At 42.5% G+C, this 21,718-nt stretch overlaps 1 protein-coding gene across 1 annotated transcript in view; it reads left to right on the top strand.

Moving 5' to 3' along the window:
* The window catches only part of LOC132826137 (kinase non-catalytic C-lobe domain-containing protein 1), a 179,990-nt gene extending 164,130 nt beyond the window's left edge, over window positions 1–15,860 (top strand). The window contains exons 29-30 of the mRNA XM_060841784.1: window positions 11,952–12,106; window positions 15,629–15,860. Of these exons, the coding sequence (XP_060697767.1) occupies window positions 11,952–12,106; window positions 15,629–15,860 (387 nt within the window). The remainder of the gene's footprint in view (window positions 1–11,951; window positions 12,107–15,628) is intronic.
* Window positions 15,861–21,718: the final 5,858 nt, after the last annotated feature.

Raw genomic sequence — 21,718 nt, 5'->3', positions numbered from 1 at the left:
ATATCTGATCCAGAGTTTGGGTTGGATTTGTGGTATGGCTGTATGTTCTAACCTTTGCATAACTGCCTCTGCTATGAGTCCCGAGATTGGTGATCCCATGGGTGTTCCGTTGATTTGTTCATATATCTGATTGTTGAATGTAAAGTGTGCGGTGAGGCACAGGTCCAGTAGTTTAAGTATGCCGTCCTTGTTGATAGGTTCGGCCTCCTGTGTTCTGTTATGTATGTCCAGTAGGTTGGCTATTGTTTCTCTGGCTAGGGTTTTGTCAATTGAAGTGAACAGTGCCGTCACGTCGAATGATACCATGGTTTCTTCTTTGTCTATGTGTGTATTCTTGATGACGTCCAAGAATTCCTGTGTTGATTGTATGGAGTGTTTGGATCCGCTGACTAGGTGTTTCAGTTTTTGTTGTAGTTCTTTGGCCAGTTTGTATGCTGGTGTCCCTGGTAGTGATACTATGGGTCTGAGTGGGATGTCTGGTTTGTGTACTTTGGGTAGTCCATAGAATCTGGGGGTGTTGTTGCTTTCAGGTTTCATTCTTTGCTGGTCCGCTTTGGTTATCTGTCCATTTTTTTGTAGATTCCTTAGTGTGTTGTTTATTCTTTTGGTGAGTTGTGGTGTGGGGTCGGAATCCTTCATTTGGTAGGTGTTGGTGTCTGCGAGTAGTTGTTGTGCTCTACTGATGTAGTCTGATTTATCTAGGATGACCGTCATTCTGCCTTTATCTGCCGATAGTATGATAGCATCCAACAACATCAAGCATGGTGTCCATGCCTCTCAGATTGCTCCCAACACACTCCTGTTCCATACAATTATACAGTTCACTCTTGCATCTGATGAATTTCCAGACCTCAGGAATCCAACTCTGTGAGATAAAATTAGTATCTAAAGTCTTGTCACATTGTCAACTTACGAGACCCTCAGAAACATCTGTAGTCAACTTTAATGGCCAGTCACAACTAATTAATGTCCCATATCTGCAATTTCATCAGCCTCAGTGCAAACAAGAGGCAGTTAAATGTAAGACCACAGGCTAAGACATTCAAAGGTGCATGAAAGTATCTCTAGATAGGCTTGCTTGGGTAGGTAGGGAGGTCTCTTCCTTCTGCCCCTGAAGAGGATATTTTGCTTTGTACAAGTAGCCTGGCAGAGAGTCTGTCAAGACTAGCACTGATCAGTGGGATGACCCAGAATTTTTCTCCCACCAAGTTGACAATTACATTTCTCCTGTGGATTTCATTTGAAAATGCCTGAGGGTTCAATCTTCAAAGCATGATGGAACTTTTACTGTTCAGAAGAAGGTTGAGGAGGTGAGCACTGTAACAAAGGGTTGTTGTATCAGGGCTGATATGCTGGTGATCCATGGTGCCAGCACAAACATAGTGAAAATTATTGTCTTTATTTTGGTATAAACCCAGCTGGTATTATCACTGGACAGATGAGTGTCGTGCAAAGGATGGAGTTTCATGGATACCAGCAGTGTGAATTTGTTCTAAGTTTACTTTTTTTTATGTTAATTTCCTTTTTAGTTAAAAGCCCAAATAAAAGCAAAATGCTGTGGATGATGGAAATGTAAAACAGAAAATACTGGAGAAAGTCAGGATTGGCAGCAACTGTGAAGAGGGGATTATCGTTTTGAATCCATTGTGACATGTTCAAACTGAAATGGGTTGGAAATTATTTTAATTCTTTTAACAGGCAGAGAAGCAGAAGAGATAAATATAATGTGGAGGGCCAGGGCAAAACTCAGAGGGGAAGTTAATTCTGGTGAAAGAGAAGATATATAAAATGATTGTAAATTAAGGTGTTCTCTACTGAGAGCAAAGTAAGCAAGACCCAAAAACAGGGTTGTTGGGAGATAGTGGAGTGGGGCGTAGGAATGTAAGAAAGATGGAGAAGAGATGTCACGCCATCAAGCATTGAAGTTGTGGAATTTGACATTGAGTCCTAGAGGTTGTAAAGTGCCAATGCAGAAAGTGAGGTCTTGTTTCTTGAATTATACTTTGTTCATTGCAGTAAACACAGGGCAGGAGAGTAAAGTGGTTTATTGAAATGACAAATAACTGGATGGTTGGAGAATTCTGCAAAGCGGTAGTGGGGGTGGGGTGTGATTCCTTGGGCAAGGAACAGGATGTTACGTCATGCCTTCCAGTGGAAGATTGTACATCAGAAGGAAGTGATGAAGGTAGAGAATCTGGGAGAGTGGAATGGAATCCTTGGAGGGAAGAAAGATGAGAGAAGTAATCAAGGGAACTGGGAATCAGACTTGTAATGAATATTGATGAACAGCCCATCCTCAAAAATGGAAACCATTAAGTCAGGATAGGAACCAGCCAGCTGGATCAGGTGAACATGAGAGAAGGTTGGAAATGTGAAGCAAAACTGCTTAATTTTTTTCATGTCGGAATGACAGCAGTAAGCAGTGCTGATGATGACATATTGCAGAAAATGTTGTGTGCGGTCCCGAGTTTGGCCGGAACAAGAATGTTCATGTGAAGTGCTGCATTTTGGTAAGGCAAATCAAGGCAGGTCTGATGCATTTAATGGTAGGGCCTTAGGGAGTGTTGCTGATTAAGCTGTACTTTCATAGTTCCTTCAAAGTAGGTCCCAGCTAGATAGGATAGTGAAGAAGGTGTTGGTATGTTGAACTTTATTGATCAGTGCATTGAGTACAGGAGTTGAAGTGTTATGTTGTGACTGTACTGATGTTAAAGGTTTACAAAGTTATTTGTGGGGTTGGAGGATTTGGCCTATAAGGAGAGGTTGAATAGGCTGGGGCTATTTTCCCTGCAACATTGGAGGCTGAGGGATAACCTTATGGAGGTTCATAAAATCATAAAAGGGTGTGGATAGGGTGAATAGCCAAGGTCTTTTTTCCCAGGGTGGGGGAGTCCAAAATTTGAGGGTATGGGTTTATGGTGAGAGGGGAAGTTATCAAAGAGACCTAAGGGGCAACATTTTCTTGGATGGTAGTACGTATATGGAATGAGCTGCCAGAGGAAGTGGTGGAGGCTGGTACAATTACAACATTTGAAAGGCGTCTGGATGGGTGTATGAATAGGAAGGGATTAGAGGGATATGGGCTAAATGCTAGCAAAGGGACTCAATTAATTTAGGATCCCTGGTTGGCATGGATGAGTTAGAATCATAGAATCCTAGAATCCCTACAGTGTGGAAACAGGCCATTTGGCCCAACAAGCCCACACCGACTCTCCAAAGAGTAACCCACCCAGATCCATTCCCCTATTACTCTACATTTACCCCTGACAAATGCACCTAACCTACACATCCCTGAACAGTATGAACAATTTAGCATGGCCAATTCACAAGATTAGTCAAAGAATGGATCATGGAATTGGAAGCTGGTCACAGTAATGAAAACAGAAATTGCTGAAAAAACTCAACGGGTCTGGCAGTATCTGTGCAGAGAAAGCAGAATTAAAGTTTCGGGTCCAGTGACCCTTCTTGAGAACTAGTCTTGGTAATATTGATTCACCATCCTGATTTGGAATTGTGATCATCATTGTTGCTGGAGCTAAAATACTGCAACTCCTTTGCTAACAGCACTGCAGATTTATCCATACCCTCCACATAGACTGCTGGGCTTCAGAAAGCAAATAGCCCCCTTTGAGGGTAATTAGTGCAAGGCAAAAAGATAGTCAGTGTTACCCACATCCCATAAACAACTTTTTTCCTAAAGTTAAATGCAGTCTTGACCTTTTTATCAATGTTATAAAAACTAATGTCCTTTAGGGAAGGAAATCTCCATCCTTACCTGGTCTGGTCTATGTGCCAATCAGATCCATAAGAATGTGGTTGGCTCTTAACTATTCTCAAATGTGCCAGCAAGCCACTCAGGTCCATGGCAATTAGGGATGGGCTATAAATCCTGGCCTCATCACTAATGCTCCCATCTCACAGAAATAAAAAAAAAATCCTTTTATTCCTTTGGAATATTTCTGTGCACAAAATATCCCAACCTCGCTTACGCACACAACAATGGTGGCTGCAATTCTAAAATTGGTTAAGTGCTTTTGGTTGTCCTGAGGGTGTGATAATGAAGTATGCAGATTTTTTTTGTGTCTCTCTGCTTCCCTCCAAATCTAACCATTTGTCTTAGTGGGAGTCTATTTCTGAGCAATATGCAAAGTTAAACCAATTTCGTTATGGCAGCTTGCTGCTCACTGTGTAGTTCCCTGTAAACTAAAAAACTTTGCTAGGAGCCAGCCACATTAAAAAAATTGAATTTTCATAATATTGGAAAGTTAGCAATTCCTGTTAGATATTTAAAGTATAAATAGTCCTGTTGGTGCAATGACCCTTTGGCCCGAATACCGAGGCATTGGTGCAGATAAGGTGCTGGGATCTTGCCAGTAGGAAGCTACAACTTCAACAACTCCAAGACAGAAGACATCTTCTGGATAGGGACCATGGTACAGCACAGTACCAGCAGGTCTGTTTCCATGCTGTTCAACTCTGACTCATCCCAGAATAAAATGGGCTTGATAGATCATATATCATTGTAATATAACATTGTGGTCTTTCACTGAAACATAAGCAAGCCAGGCTGCAAATTTGGTTTTAACAATAAACAGAAGTTTAGCACACATAAGAAAGAAATAACAAACCAAGGTATCTAAATTTAAGACAGTTTAAAAGGTTTCAAAACATATGGCAAGACAAAATCCTATCTATGTACTAACACCACAACCATACAGCTGATCAACATCTATAAATTTGGCCTAATTGCTTCTTCTCAGTTCTGGTCCCAGAAAGGCCTCTTCTTTGTTTATTTACATAACTGAGAGCTTAGACTTTCTCATCCCTGAACAATCTGCAGAGTTCTAACCAAACACCTCTGGTCTGGATATTTACACGAATTACACTCTTCTACTGAGATAACTTAATCCCTTAATTGCTCTTATTGATTTCCTTTATGTTTAGGAGAGACTCCACATCCATCTGCCTTTTGCTTTTAATTAATTCATGGTAAGGGGATGTTGCTGGCTGGACCAGCATCTTATTGCCCATCCCAAGTGGTCATTGTGAAGTTGGCATTGAGCTGCCTTATTGAAAGATTGCAGTCCATTTGGTGTAGGTACATGCACGAAGCAATTAGGGAGGGAGTTCCAGGATTTTGGCCCAGTACCACTGAAGGAATGGGGATAGATTTCCAAGTCAGAATGGTGAGTGGCTTGGAGGGGAATTTGCATGTGGTGATGTTCAGGTTCAGGTCTCCTTCGAACTGCCAAAAAATACTTTCCAATTTCTGGGTTTTCCCAAGCTGAAAGCACTCCTCAGTTATTCTGAACCCAGATGCAAGCTGATGTCTTTTAATGTTTTCTCTCTGTTGTCGTAAAATCGCACAATGTTACCAAGCATCCATGAACACTCCAGGTGGCACATACTGGTTGAAAATCATGGTTCACAACAATGTTCATTTAAAAACCCCTTCACAAAAAATAGACTTAACATCCATCTGTCACGAGTTTAAAGTCCAAATTCTTAAGAAATAATTTGGAATCACCGCACGCCTAACCCCGTCCCCACGCCCAACTCCACCCCCACACCCAACTCCGCCCCCATGCCTAACTCCACCCACACGCCTAACTCTGCCCCCACACCTAACCCCGCCCCCACTCCCAGCTCCAGCCCCACACCAGGTCCTAGCTCCCAGTCCTGCCTTATTTTCACCATCCCTCCAGACCTCCCCCTCTCTGAGGATGAAAGATCAGTCCTCAGCAGAGACCTCACCTTCATCCCCCTACGCTCCCAGATTAATGAGTTCAACACGCTGCGAGACATCGAACAATTCTACCGCCGCCTTCGCCTCCTCGCCTACGTCTTCAACCAGAATTCTTGCCCACCCTCTGACGACCCCTTCTCCCACCTCCAACACACCCCATCCACCTGGACACCCCGTGCTGGCCTCTTACCCGCCCTCGATCTCTTCATAACCAACTGCCGCTGCGACATTGACCGCCTCAACCTGTCCACCCCTCTCACCCACTCCAACCTCTCACCCTCGCAACGTGCAGGACTCCATTCCTCCGCTCCAACCCCAACCTCACTATCAAACCGGCAGACAAGGGAGGCACAGTGGTAGTTTGGCGTACTGATTTTTACATTGCTGAGGCTAAACGCCAGCTCATGGACACCTCCTCCTATTGCCCCCTTGACCATGACCCCACCTCCCACCATCAAAGCATCATCTCCCAGACCATCCAAAACCTCATCACCTCAGGGGATCTCCCATCCACCGCCTCCAACCTCATAGTCCCACAACCCCACACCGTCCATTTCTACCTCCTGCCCAAATTCTACAAACCTGACTGCCCCAGCCGACCCATTGTCTCAGCCTGCTCCTGCCCCACAGAACTCATCTCTGTATAACTCAACACTGTCCTGTCCCCCTTAGTCCAACAACTCCCCACCTACGTTCGGGACACCACCCAGGCCCTCCACCTCCTCCATGATTTTCGCTTCCCCGACCCCCAACGCCTTATCTTCACCATGGACATCCAGTCCCTATATACCTCCATCCCCCATCACGAAGTCCTCAAAGCCCTCCACTTCTTCCTTTCACACTGACCCAACCAGTACCCTTCCACTGATACCCTCCTTCGACTGACTGAACTGGTCCTCACTCTGAACAACTTCTCTTTCCAATCTTCCCACTTCCTCCAAACCAAAGGGGTAGCCATGGGCACCCACATGGGCCCCAGCTATGCCTGCCTTTTCGTCGGATATGTGGAACAGTCCATCTTCCGCAGCTACACTGGCACCACACCCTACCTTTTCCTCCGCTACATCGATGACTGTATCGGCGCTACCTCATGAGGAGGTTGAACAGTTCATCCACTTTACTCACACCTTCCACCCCGACCTCAAATTTACCTGGACCGTCTCAGACTCCTCCTTCTCCTTCCTAGACCTCTCCATTTCTATCTCAGGTAACCAACTCAACATGGACATTTACTATAAAGCGACCGACTCCCACAACTACCTAGATTACACCTCCTCCCATCCTGTCCCCTGTAAAAATGCCATCCCATATTCCCAATTCCTTTGCCTCCCCTGCATCTGCTCCCAGGAGGACCAATTCCAATACCGAACAATCCAGATGGCCTCCGCCTTCAAAAACCGCAATTTCCCCTCAGAAGTAGTTGACGATGCTCTCCACTACATCTCCTCCACTTTCTGCTTCTCCGCCTTTGAACCCCACCCCTCCAATTGCCACCAGGACAGACCCCCACTGTCCTCACCTACTACCCCACCAACTTCCAGACACATCGTATCATCCTTTGTCATTTCCGCCACCTCCAAACAGACTCCACCACCAAGGATATATTTCCCTCCCCTCCCCTATCAGCATTCCAGAAAGACCACTCCTTCCACGACTCCCTCGTCAGGTCCACACCCCCCACCAACCCAACCTGTGCTCCCGGCATCTTCTCCTGCAACCGCAAAAAATGCAAAACTTACGCCCACGCCTCCCCCCTCACTTCCCTCTAAGGCCCCAAGGGATCCTTCCATATCCGTCACAAATTCACCTGCGCCTCCACACACATTATTTACTGCATCTGCTGCACCCGACGTGGCCTCCTCTACGTTGGGGAGACAGGCCACCTACTTGCGGAACGTTTCAGAGAACACCTCTGGGACACCCGCACCAACCAACCAACCGCCCCGTGGCGGAACACTTTAACTCCCCCTCCCACTTTAACTTCCCATCCCACTCTGCCAAGGACATGCAGAACCTTGGCTTCCTCCATCGCCAGACCATGGCAACATGACGCCTTGAAGAAGAGTGCCTCGTCTTCTGCCTAGGAACCCTCCAACCACAAGGGATGAATGCAGATTTCCCCAGCTTCCTCATTTCCCCTCCCCCACCTTATCTCAGTCCCAACCCTCGGACTCAGCACCGCCTTCTTGACCTGCAATCTTCTTCCCATCCTGTCCGCCCCCACCCCCTCTCCAGTTTATCACCATCACCTTAACCTCCTTCCACCTATTGTATTCCCAACCCCCCTCCCCCAAGTCCCTCCTCCCTACCTTTATCTTAGCCTGCTGGACACACTTTCCTCATTCCTGAAGAAGGGCTTATGCCCGAAACGTTGATTCTCCTGCTCCTTGGATGCTGCCTGACCTGCTGCACTTTTCCAGCAACACATTTTTCAGCTCTGATCTCCAGCATCTGCAGTTCTCACTTTCTCCTACACCAATTTTGTGACAATTTATAAACATATATTATGTTCAAAAGATTAACAAAGTATTACATACCAATCAAAGCATTGTTTGTGATACTTTGCAATTGCCCATAATTAAGATTTGGTTGACTCAAAATAAAAATCAAAGTGATTGAGCTCAAATAAAGTGATTAAAATCTGATTGAAGATTTGTAGCTCGGGTATCCGTTGTTGTGGTTCTGCTCGCCGAGCTGGAAGTTTTTGCTGCAAACGTTTCGTTCCCTGGCTAGGGAACATCATCAGTGCGGTGGGAGCCTCGTGTGAAGCGCTGCTTTGATGTTTCTTCCAGTATTTATATTGGTTTGTTCTTGCCGCTTCCGGGTGTCAGTTTCAGCTGCAGTGATTTGTATCTGGGGTCCAGGTCGATGTGTCTGTTGATGGATGTTCTTGCCGTTTCCGGGTGTCAGTTTCAGCTGTAGTGGTTTGTATATGGTGTCCAGGTCAATGTGTCTATTGATGGAGTTTGGGGATGAATGCCATGCTTCTAGGAATTCTCTGGCTGTTCTCTGTCTGGCTTGTCCTATGATAGTGGTGTTTTCCCAGTCAAATTCATGTTGCTGGTTGTCTGAGTGTATGGCTACTAGAGATAGCTGGTCGTGTCGTTTTGTGGTTAGCTGATGTTCGTGGATGCGGATTGTTAGCTGTCTTCCTGTTTGTCCTATATAGTGTTTTGTGCAGTCCTTGCATGGTATTTTGTAAACTACGTTAGTTTGGCTCATGCTGGGTATTGGGTCCTTTGTTCTAGTGAGTTGTTGTCTGAGCGTGGATGTTGGCTTGTGTGCTGTTATGAGTCCTAAGGGTCGCAGTAGTCTGGCTGTCAGTTCTGAGACACTCCTGACGTATGGTAGAGTGGCTAGTCCTTTTGGTTGTGGCATGTCCTCGTTCCGTGGTCTATCTCTTAGGCATCTGGTGATAAAGTTGCGTGGGTATCCGTTTTTGGCGAATACCTTGTATAGATGTTCCTCTTCCTCTTTTCGCAGTTCTGGTGTACTGCAGTGTGTTGTGGCCCTTTTGAATAGTGTCCTGATGCAGCTTCGTTTGTGTGTGTTGGGTGGTTACTTTCATAGTTTAAGACTTGGTCTGTGTGTGTTGGTTTCCTGTGTATCCTTGTGGTGAATTCTCCGTTGGGTGTTCTCTCTACTAACACGTCTAGGAATGGGAGTTGGCTATCCTTTTCTTCTTCTCGTGTGAATTGGATTCCTGTGAGTGTGGCATTGATGATTCTGTGTGTTTTTTCTATATCTGTGTTTTTGATGATTACAAAGGTGTCATCAACATATCTGATCCAGAGTTTGGGTTGGATTTGTGGTATGGCTGTATGTTCTAATCTTTGCATAACTGCCTCTGCTATGAGTCCCGAGATTGGTGATCCCATGGGTGTTCCGTTGATTTGTTCGTATATCTGATTGTTGAATGTAAAGTGTGTGGTGAGGCACAGGTCCAGTAGTTTAAGTATGCCGTCCTTGTTGATAGGTTCGGCCTCCTGTGTTCTGTTATGTATGTCCAGTAGGTTGGCTATTGTTTCTCTGGCTAGGGTTTTGTCAATTGAAGTGAACAGTGCCGTCACGTCGAATGATACCATGGTTTCTTCTTTGTCTATGTGTGTCTTCCTGATGACGTCCAAGAATTCCTGTGTTGATTGTATGGAGTGTTTGGATCCGCTGACTAGGTGTTTCAGTTTTTGTTGTAGTTCTTTGGCCAGTTTGTATGCTGGTGTCCCTGGTAGTGATACTATGGGTCTGAGTGGGATGTCTGGTTTGTGTACTTTGGGTAGTCCATAGAATCTGGGGGTGTTGTTGCTTTCAGGTTTCATTCTTTGCTGGTCCGCTTTGGTTATCTGTCCGTTTTTTTGTAGATTCCTTAGTGTGTTGTTTATTCTTTTGGTGAGTTGTGGTGTGGGGTCGGAATCCTTCATTTGGTAGGTGTTGGTGTCTGCGAGTAGTTGTTGTGCTTTACTGATGTAGTCTGATTTATCTAGGATGACCGTCATTCTGCCTTTATCTGCCGGTAGTATGATTATGTTTTTGTCATTTTTCAGTGCTTTCAGTGCTTCCCTCTCCTTGGTGTTGAGGTTATGTGTTTGTCGTTTTCTTATCATCATGGGTACTACCGTTTGTCTCACTGTTTGTTGTGTCTCTTCTGTCAGTCCATTGTTCCTGAGTGTGCTTTCTAGTGCTGCTAGGAAGTCTGCTGTGTTGGCATCCCTGTGGTTGTAGTTGAGTCCCTTGGCCAGTATTGTTCTTTCCATGTCTGTGAGCTGTCTGTGGGAGAGGTTTTTAACCCAGTTGTGTGTTGTAGTGTCCTCCTTTTTGTGTGTTAGTTTGTCCATTTTTTCTCTTAGTGCTGTTTTTTTGCGGAGTGTTGTCCTGTTCTGTCCTATCGTGATAGCCTGTTCTATGGTCCGGGTCCATTCCTGATTAGTGGTTTTTGAAATTAACGACTTTTGGCGCGCAATTTCTTGCTTGTATCTGTGCAGTCGGTTGTGAGCGTCTGTGATCATTACCTGGACCATCCTGAATCCGTTCTTCTTGGCTGTTTCCCTGGCTTGTGGGTTATTTACTGGAGGTCTGTACTTGACACATTGTGGAAGGATTTGATTTTTTCGGCATTCGTGGAGGAACTGGAGTTGTTCATATGTTGCGCTGAGGCGGTTAGCGCAGGATTCCCATCTCCTGGCTTGTTTCAGCGTTTCTCGCCCGTAGCCCACAAAACGACACGACCAGCTATCTCTAGTAGCCATACACTCAGACAACCAGCAACATGAATTTGACTGGGAAAACACCACTATCATAGGACAAGCCAGACAGAGAACAGCCAGAGAATTCCTAGAAGCATGGCATTCATCCCCAAACTCCATCAATAGACACATTGACCTGGACACCATATACAAACCACTACAGCTGAAACTGACACCCGGAAATGGCAAGAACATCCATCAACAGACACATCGACCTGGACCCCAGATACAAATCACTGCAGCTGAAACTGACACCCGGAAGCGGCAAGAACAAACCAATATAAATACCGGAAGAAACATCAAAGCAGCGCTTCACACGAGGCTCCCACCGCACTGATGATGTTCCCTAGCCAGGGAACGAAACGTTTGCAGCAAAAACTTCCAGCTCGGCGAGCAGAACCACAACAACATCAAATAAAGTGAGTTTTGCTCATTCACTTTATAGCAATTTAGTGGCCGTGGATTTTATTCTAGGATAGAGTGGTGCTGGAAAAGTGCAGCAGGTCAGGCAGCATCTGAGGAGCAGGAACATCGACATTTCGGACAAAAGCCCTTCATCAGGAATAGCCCAAAACATCGATTTTCCTGTTCTTCAGATGCTGCCTGACCTGCTGTGCTTTTCCAGCACCACTCTAAGCTAGACTCTGATTTCCAGCATCTGCAGTCTTCACTTTTGCCTCATGGATTTTATTCTGCTTGGCTAGAGCATTCAGTCACTTTGGCACAATTATTTAAAATAGACTTAATCAGCTGTATTAAAGCAAATAACTACCATTTGTCAGGAGTTTTACACTGCAAATGTAAGAAGCATATTTTTGGGAAAAATCTCAAATTGGCTGATAATTTTACTGTCCTGTTTTCATCAGCATCACATGCATTTCCTTTTAAGCATGAAATAAGAAGCTGTTTGATAAAAATTAAACATTATTCAATGAGAGTACGTTACTTTTAATATGGTTTATTAGGTTTTCTTGAAGAGTGACAGCCTGTGTCTGATGGAAGGAGATAGCTTCAGGAGGCCAACAATACCTTGTACTCGTATCTTGGCAATGCATGTCCAACAGATAGAAATAGGTGCGTTTACGATGGCTAATGGCACTTACAAATGGCCAAAACTAAGGTGAGTTTGACAATCTTAACCCTACTATGTCATAAACATTTTCATAAATGCTAAGTTGCTCTTCCTCAGGGATGTAATTTTATCTTGTGCAAATAGCTATGTTTATGTTGTAAAGTGGATTACTGTTGCATTTTGCACAAAGCTGCTTTTCTTTATCTTAATGTTTTAAATGTATAAATCCAGGAGTTCAACATCAAACCTATCCATTAAAAAAAATTGCTAACTGATCATCTGACTATACCAATTGTTACAGACCAGAACAAACCCCCTCAAAGTTTTTAAGAAGGTAACTTAGACCCTATCTTTTCTTCGTTTCAAGATAAGTGTAAGGCTTTGTGTTCTAGATGCAATTCGTTTGGACAAACTATTCAACTTTAAACAAAACACAGTTTATTTTTACACGAAGTTAAAATACAGATAAAATAAAAAGAATTGGTTTATCTGTAACTCCATCTAAATGCTCAACAAAATAATATATATATAAACTACTACTAATTAACTATTCCATTATAGTTACAGCCCATAAACACACCCCTGGCAAAGGCAAATTCAGTAAAATAGATTGTCTCAAATGCAATTCCAGCAGCAGGAGGAAAATCCCAGTTTTTAGAGAGAGATGAATAAGAATTGATACATCCAGCTTCAAGAGCTTAGCAATTGCAGCAAGCTAAAATTAAAAATCCTAGTTCAGTGAGAACTTGACCAAGTATATTCAGGCTGCTTGTGTTGTTCCAACCTTTTAAAAAAAAACTGTAAGGCCTCACAAGCTATTTATTGGCTTTGAGCAAGCTGCCTGGAACGCTGTCTCAACCTTTCTTCCTAATAAAAACTAGGACAAAGGACACCTCTTAAAGCCACAGAATCATAACATGATGCAAACTTACATTTTCAGGCTACCAAAACCCAAAATTGCATTCTTTTGCAGAGTATTCTTCCAAACTGGATGACTAAAGTAATTGAGGGTTTGGTTAAGAAAAAGAAGGCAGCATATGTCAGGTATAGACAGGATAGATTGAGTGAATCTTTAGGAAAGTATAAAGGTAGTAGGAATAAACTTAAGAGAAAAATCAGGAGGGCAAAAAGGGAACATGAGACAGCTTTGACAAACAGGGTTAAGGAGAATCCAAAGGGTTTTTACAAATACATTAATGACAAAAGGGTAACCAGGGAAAGAATAGGGCTCCTCAAAGATCACCAAGGTAGCCTTTGTGTGGAGCTGCAGGAGATGGGGGAGATAGTAAACAAGTATTTTGCATCAGTATTTACTGTGGAAAAGGACATGGCAGATACAGAATGTAGGGAAATAGATGGTGACATCTCCAAAAATGTCCATATTACAGAGGAGGAAGTGCTGGGTGTCTTGAAATGTATAAAAGTGGATAAATCCCCAGCACCTGATCAGGTGTACCCTAGAACTCTGTGGGAAGCTAGGGAAGTGATTGCTGGGTCTCTTACTGAGATATTTGGATCATCAATAGTCACAGGTGAGGTGCCGGAAGACTGGAGGTCGGCTAACGTGATGCCATTGTTAAAGAAAGGTGGTAAGGATAAGCCAGGGAACTATAGAGCAGTGAGCCTGATGTCAGTGGTGGGCAAGTTGTTGGAGGGAATCCTAAGGGACAGGATGCACATGTATTTGGAAAGGCAAGGACTGATTAGGGATAGTCAGTATGGTTGTGCATGGGAAATCATATCTCACACATTTGATTGAGTTATTTGAGGAAGTGACAAAGAGAATTGATGAGGGCAGAGCAGTAGATGTGATCTATATCGACTTCAGTAAGGCATTCGACAGGGTTCCCCATGTGAGACTGGCGTGCAAGGTTAGATCTCACGGAATACATGGAGAACTTACCATTTGGATACAGAACTGGCTCAAAGGTAGAAGACAGAGGGTGGTCGTGGGTTGTTTTTCAGACTGGAGGCCTGTGACCAGTGGAGTGCCACAAGGATCGGTGCTGGGTCCACTACTTTTCACCATTTATATAAATGATTTGAATGTGAGTATAAGAGGTATATTTAGTAAGTTTGCTGATGACACCAAAATTGGAGGTGTAGTGGTCAGCAAAGAAGGTTACCTCTGATTACAACAGGATCTTGACCAGATGGGCCATTGGGCTGAGAAGTGGCAGATGGAGTTTAATCTAGATAAATGTGAGGTGCTGCATTTTGGGAAAGCAAATCTTAGCAGGACTTAAACGCTTAATGGTAAGGCTCTAGGGAGTGTTGCTGAACAAAGAGACCTTGGAGTGCAGGCTCATAGCTCTTAGAAAGTGGAGTCACAGGTAGATAGGATAGTTAAGAAGGTGATTGGTATGGTTTCTTTTACTGGTCAAAGTATTGAGTACAGGAGGTCATGTTGCGGCTATACAGGACATTGGTTAGGCCACTGGGCTGACATTGGCTAGGCAATTCTAGTCTCCTTCCTATCGGAAATATGTTGTGAAACTTGAAAGGGTTCAGAAAAGATTTACAAGGATATTGCCAGGGTTGGAGGATTTGAGCTGTAGGGAGAGGTTGAATAGACTGGAGCTGTTTTCCCTGGAGCGTCGGAGGCTGAGGGGTGACCTTATAGAGGTTTGTAAAATCATGAGGAGCATGAATAGGATAAATAGACAAAGTCTTTTCCCTGGGGTGGGGGAGTCCAGAACTATCGGTTTAGGGTGAGAGGGGAAAGATATAAAAGAGACCTGAGAGGCAACCTTTTCACTCAGAGGGTGGTACGTGTATGGAACGAGCTGTCAGATGAAGTGATGGAGGTTGGTACAATTGCAACATTTAAAAGGCATCTGGAGGGGTATATGAATAGGAAGGGTTTGGAGGGATATGGGCCGGGTGCTGGCAGGTGGTCCTACATTGGGTTGGGATATCTGGTCGGCATGGACGAGTTGAACCGAAGGATCTGTTTCTGTGCTATACATCTCTATGACTCTAAGCTGTAGTGGCCAGTTAGTGAGAAGATGTACAGAGGTTCAGTGTAAGGTCAACAGTTAATGTTCGATTCTTATTCCAGCTGAATCATAGAATCGTTGAACCCCTGCACTAACCGATTCCCCTACCCTATTGCACTGCATTTCCCCTGACGAGGAGTCCTCGGATGCTGCCTGAACTGCTGTGCTCTTCCAGCACCACTAATCCAGAATCTGGTTTCCAGCATCTGCAGTCATTGTTTTTACCTTTCTTTTCAAAATGCCAATATCCAATAATTACATGACCTTCCTTCATCCCACTTTACCTCCTTCTGCAATTTAGAGAGTCTAATGCAGCTTTCAAATTGGTGAATCTAGTAAACCTGAACCTATGGCCAAAGGAGCAAATGAGCCTTATTGTCCTCATTCCTTTAACAGAAATTGTTATCGTCTACTGTTACTTCACCCTGAGTTTTGAGTATTCAGATTGCGGTCTGTAATAATGATGGTTCTGCATTAGTTCCTGGTATGAATCGTGCCACTTTATTTAAAAAACAAATTATCATGGATATTAATGCAGTGCTTACTTGTAAATTTTTGGATTTCTTTTAAGGAAACTAGCCAAAGTGATCAGTCAAATTCGTGCATTTCAAGAAAAGCACTACATGTTCACCCCTGATCTGGAGTTGCAGGCACATCTGAGGCACCAAATATCTCACTTCAGTGAAGTGGATATCCATGTTCTTGCTGCAGAAAACAAAACTAATTTTTACCAGTTGCCGACTGAAGGGCACTCACGCAAGATACAAGATACACTTCGTAAGGTGAAAGCAACCTTCCAGTAATACGTAAAAACTACATACCTATTCTTCAAAATAAACTTCCATTCTTTTGTTTGGAAAACTAACTGACAGTGTCTTCCTGAATGTTCCAGCAATTTGTATAATTAGTAGAAAGGTAAATTTATATTATTAAAAAAAAACAAATATTGCTATTACAGATTTCTTTTATGTTTCATAAGGGATTTGTAAGAACACATTATAGTGCACTTTTATTATCCAGTAAAATTATATCTAATTACAAGCACCAGTACTTTAGAAACTAAATCAGTCTTTATATTTAATACAGAAAAGCAAGTTCCAAACAATTTAAATTTAGCACATAAATGCTTCCCTGATATTATTTTATTTTATAATTTAATCTTGCTCAGGAAATCTCTTAAATATATTAATCAGTGTAGGCACTGATCTTCATTCTATCAAGGTCATGTAGAGCATTAACTTTGGAAAGGACTGGTGTGCAAAGTGTCCTGTCTTTGTACTGTATATTCTATGTGAAGTCCATGCATGTATTCTTAATTTCTTTAATCGATCCTTTCTGTACTTTAAGTTCAAAAGTATCAATGGGAGTTTGTTTGGGTAGTGCATGAAATGAATGATAAGCTGCTGAAACATAACTGGAAATCCACAATTTTCTGAGTCATTTAAGGAAGTTGTTGACAAATGTATGTAAATTTGTTTGCCAAATGCAATGTTGGAATTTAATCAGGAAGGGAAATTATCTGTTTAAACTGTGTCTTATTTGGAGCCTTCAGTTTCATGTTGCATGTCAGCTTATTTACTACATGTGAGAATATATTCAACCTATTTTCTTTGATAATGTACAAATACTTGCTACAACAATTGACAATTGCATCTTGTATTGCCTTTGCCACGTGGTAAAATATCACAGAAAAGTTTTCCTGTATTCTACACTTCTCCCAGTTTGAAAGGCAACTCGCTGTAAGCTCTCAGGCAGTGCTATTAGACAACCTACTTCTGGGAATGGTTTGGATCCACCATGGATGCAATTACTGACAAAGTAATGAGAAGTGCACCAGATAGGCAGCTGGGTGTTTTAGGTGGGAAGTGGCATTTCAAATAATAATGGATGGACAAAAACCGAATGAACGACAGATCCTACAAATCAAAAACAAAAACAGAAGTTGCTGGAAAAGCTCAGCAGGTCTCGGAGCATCTATGAAGAGAAATCAGAGTTAACATTCTGAGGAAGGGTCACCAGACCTGAAACGTTTACTCTGATTTCTCTTCACAGATGCTGCCAGACCTTCTGAGCTTTTCCAGTAACGGATGGATGGTGTGTTGATGGTTTGCTGTGAGATGGAGATTTGCCACCCACCATCTGTGAAATGTTCATCAGAGTGACCTTGCCTGCACCTTTAGATATAAATAAAGCATCACTTCAGTATTTCAAAATAATTGTGGTTCTCTTGCCATCTTCAGCAAAATGTTCTCTCTCAACTCAGTTATTCTACAGGGCAGGTCAGCTGGGAGATTGTTATGTGGTAATTGAAAAAATAAAATCAATGTTATTTGGCATTCAATTTAGAATGTTGACTAAAAGCATTAACTAATAAATGGTTTCACCTGGCTTCAGTATACATGAAATGTGCATTTTCCTTATATCATACTTCTCAAGTATCTTCACATTTATTCTGTAACCAGAAAGAAAATAATTCACATTGGTATATAGTATCACAATAGTCTAGGAAAACCACAATAAAACATTCTTACATAATAGCTTTAGTTACTTGGACTTAAGGCAGTATTTAAAATCTCCTACTTAAAAAGTGAACTTAAAATTTATTTCAAAGAAAACGGGTTTGATTCAGGTGGTGTAGACACACACACACACACGTCAGGAGTATGATGGAATACTCCTCACTTGCCTGGATGAGTGCAGATCCAATAACACTCAGGAAGCCTGACACTGCCCAGGACAAAGCTGGATTGGCACTACACTAACAAATGTTCATTCCCTGCACCATCAACACTCAATAGCAGAAGTTTGCACCATCTACAAGATGCACTGCAGATCCTTACTAAGGCTGCTTGGTCAATACCTTCCAAATCCATGACCACTTTCAACTAGAAGGAAAAGTGCAGAAGATACATAGGAACAGCAACATCTACAAGTGCTCTCCCAAGCCACTCACCATCCTAACTTGGGAATATATCTCGGTAGCTTCATTGTTGCTGTAATAAAATAAAATCGTAAGATTGAGGAGCAGAAGTAGGAGGTTCAGCCTCTCAGTCTGCTTCAGTGAGATGATGGCTGACCTGATTGACCTCTACTCCACTTTTCTGCCTTTTCCCATAACCTTTGATTCCCTTATTGATTAACAATCTATCTATCTCAGCCTTGACTAAGTGACACAACTCTCTGCAGTAATGAATTCCACGATTCACTACACCCTGAAAAAAGAAATTCCTCCTCCTCTCTGCTTTAAATGTGCAAGACCTCATTCTGACATTTGGGCCTCTGGTCCTCGACTTTCCCACAAGGAGAAACAACCTTTCTGCACCAAACCTATCAAGCCCCATAAAAATCTTGTATATTTCAACAAGATTGCCTCTATAGGCCCAATCCTCTCAACATCTCCTCATAAGACAGTCCCTCCATTCCTGGTATCAGTCTACGTGACCTTCACTAGACTGTTTCCAATGTCAGTATATCAATATGTTAAAACTGTTCACAATATTCCAGCTGTGGTCTGATTATTGGCTTGTATAGTTTTACCCAATGAAATTGAATGCTAGATTTTTATAATCCCAAATCAATCTGTTCGACAGCTTTCTCCAGTCTTTCTCTGTTTAAATAATATTCAGCTCCTCTCTTCTTTCTGCAAAAGACAAAACCTTACACTTTCCCGCATCAGATAAAACCTGCCAAGTTTTTTGTCCATTCATTTAACCTGTCTGTATCCTTCTGCAGACTCTGACTCATCCTTAACACTTGCCTTCCCATTCATTTTTGTGCATTTGCAGATTTATCAATAGCATATCGACTTTCCTCATCCAGGGCATTAGTATATATAGTTAATACTTGTGGCTCCAGTATTACTCCCTGTAGAATACCACTAGGTTGCCAACCTGAAAATGCCCACTTATCCCAACTCCCAGTCTTCTATTAGTTAGCCAAACCGCAATCCATGCAAATACACTGCCACCAACACCATGAGTTTTTTCCCTCACCAAATAGCTAATGTCTGGCACCTTATTAAATACCTTCTGAAATTCCAAATATAATACATCCAGTTATTTATCTTGCTTGTTGCCTCTTCAATTCTGGTAAATTCGTTTGGATATGATTTCCCCCTTTATACTGACTTTGCTTGAGCTCACCACCACCTTCTAAGGAGCAATTAGGAATAGGTAATAAATGCTGGCCCAACCAATGTCACCCTCATCCCATGATTGAATAGAAAAAAAACTAATGAGAGTTCACACTTCTCCATAACTACACCAGTGTCAGAATACAAAGAATTGGATTGACTGTGGATTATTCTAACCCAGGTCAAAAACATTCATGAATAAAGTTAATGTTCACCTAATGCAACTTTAATGCTATCCCACAAGGTGAGTTGGAGGTGTTGGCTTGTGACTGGTTTCATAAGGCTTCCCACAATGCCAACTGAGGCCCTCAAGTGTGTAATTACTTTCCACTTAATGATTCATCCAAGTATTTCTATATTAAACGGGTGGTTGCAGGGCTTTGGCTACACAGAAAGTTATGGGGAAACCTTGTTCAGAAGCACTCAGAGCCTGATTGAAGGAACTAGCATCAGGAATGCCACAGAATTATAGAGATGTACTGCATGGAAATAGACCCTTTAGTCCAACTCATCCATGCCGATCAGATATCCTAACCTAATCCAGTCCCATTTGACAGCACTTGGCCCATTATCCCTCTAAACCCTTCATATTCACATACCAATCCAAATGCCTTTTAAACATTATACTTGTACCAGCCTCCACCGCTTCTTCTGGCAGCTCATTCCATACATGCACCACCCTCTGCATGAAAAAGGTTGCCCCTTAGGTTCCTTTAAAATCTTTTCCGTCTCACCTTAAACCTATGCCCTCTAGGTTTGGACTCCCCTGACCCCAGGGCAAAGACCTTGTCTATTTACCCTATTGATGCCCTTCATTATTTTAAAAACCTCTATAAAGTCACCCCTCAGCCTCCGATGCTCCCTGGAAAACAGCCCCAGCCTATTCAGCTGCTCCGTTTAGCTCAAACTTTCCAATCCTGGCAACTTCCTTGTAATTTTTTTCTGAACCCTTTCTGCTGTGACCTGGGCCCCTTAGCAATTGTGTGCCTTTGGTGATTGCATTGCCACTTTGGCCTCTGCTTGCTGGGTGACACTGATGGCAATGAAGAGCTGCCAGGCTCTGGTTCGTTGATAGTTCTTGAGGGGCAGGTGGGATTTCCATCATAATAAAGACACACTGCTAGCTATCCACATTCCTGACCAACACTTAATATATCTGTATATTTTTTATTAATTTTGTTTTACTTGACAGGGTAGATGCCAAGAGGCTGTTACTCCTGCTGGGAGAATCTGTAACCAGAGGGCAACATCGCAGGTTGAGGGGCCACATGTTTGGGACAGAAATGAGAAGATATCTCTGTACTTAGAGGTTTTGAGTTTTTGAAATTCTCTGACCCAGGGTCTGTGGATGTTCAATCATTGAGTATATTTTAAGGATAAGATAAACTGATTTTTGGATTCTAGAGAGCCACACAATATGGATTTTAGGCAGATGTGGTATTAGGCTGAATATCACCCCTGGTCTTATTGTATAACAGAACAGGCTTGATGGGAGAGATTGCTTGCTGCTTATATTTCATGTTCTCTTTGGTGTGTAATATGAACTTGACTGAGCTGGGCAGCAAATCAAAGCTAAGGTGAAGGGCCTCATTATACATGCTTGACTGAGAGCCTAGATTCCCATTAGTTTGTACACAAGGAAAAACTTTACTTGATTGAAAAGTTCACAACCTTTTTTATCTGTGATCTATTTATGTCACTAGTTCAATCATAACTTAAGGAAGATAAAGAGATGTCCGATATGTATAAGTTATATTGTTGATATTCTATCAGTCTGTTTGATTGACACTTTTATAGAGAGGTAATAATAGCAGTTGTTTTGAAAGAAACTTACTGTTTTTAAGCAGTTTTTTTTAAAAAGGTGATCAATCAGAACAGACACAACAGTTGAGGCAGACCAGGATGGAGTGGCTCTTGAGAGAGTGTTTCAAGCCAAATGGTAAACATGAAGAATTGTGATGTTTAATGAGATGTGATGATGTACTGTGTCATTAACATGTAGGGAGAATGAGTGGGACCTGTCTTGATCACAGTTACTACTTGATGTGCATTGTATGGTATTCAATCACAGTGTTTTACCCATATAAACCAAATATTGATTTTAGGGATTTAGAATACAATTATAATTGTTGATATTATTACCATTCTCACATTGTAAAATTTACTATTGTTTGTTGAAACCAAGAAATCTTGCGGTATTATTCTCTTAATAAGTCCCCGAGATTTCATACTCTTAATTTTCAGTTAGATGAAGTAACTGGGCCCCAGCTAGATTGTAACAAATTGATGATCTGGTCTGGGATTATAACAGATGAAATGCCAACTCACATCTAAGCAGACCTAACCCTCACTTCCATGCTTGCTGACAAACTTGCATTCCAAAAGGAAAGATTCCATCCCTGTGGGCCATTGGTTGAAAATTCCCAGCAATGAAAAGATCTTTGAGAAAAATTGCTGGGAAAAGGATATCATGGTGCACCAATTGTTTCTTTGCAGCAAGCGAGAGCAAAGAAAGTATAAGCATTAGTA

Source organism: Hemiscyllium ocellatum, chromosome 22, assembly GCF_020745735.1.
Source record: "Hemiscyllium ocellatum isolate sHemOce1 chromosome 22, sHemOce1.pat.X.cur, whole genome shotgun sequence".
NCBI lineage: Eukaryota > Metazoa > Chordata > Chondrichthyes > Orectolobiformes > Hemiscylliidae > Hemiscyllium > Hemiscyllium ocellatum.
The sequence above is the reverse complement of the archived record's forward strand: the minus strand, read 5'-3'. Positions and strand labels throughout refer to the sequence as shown.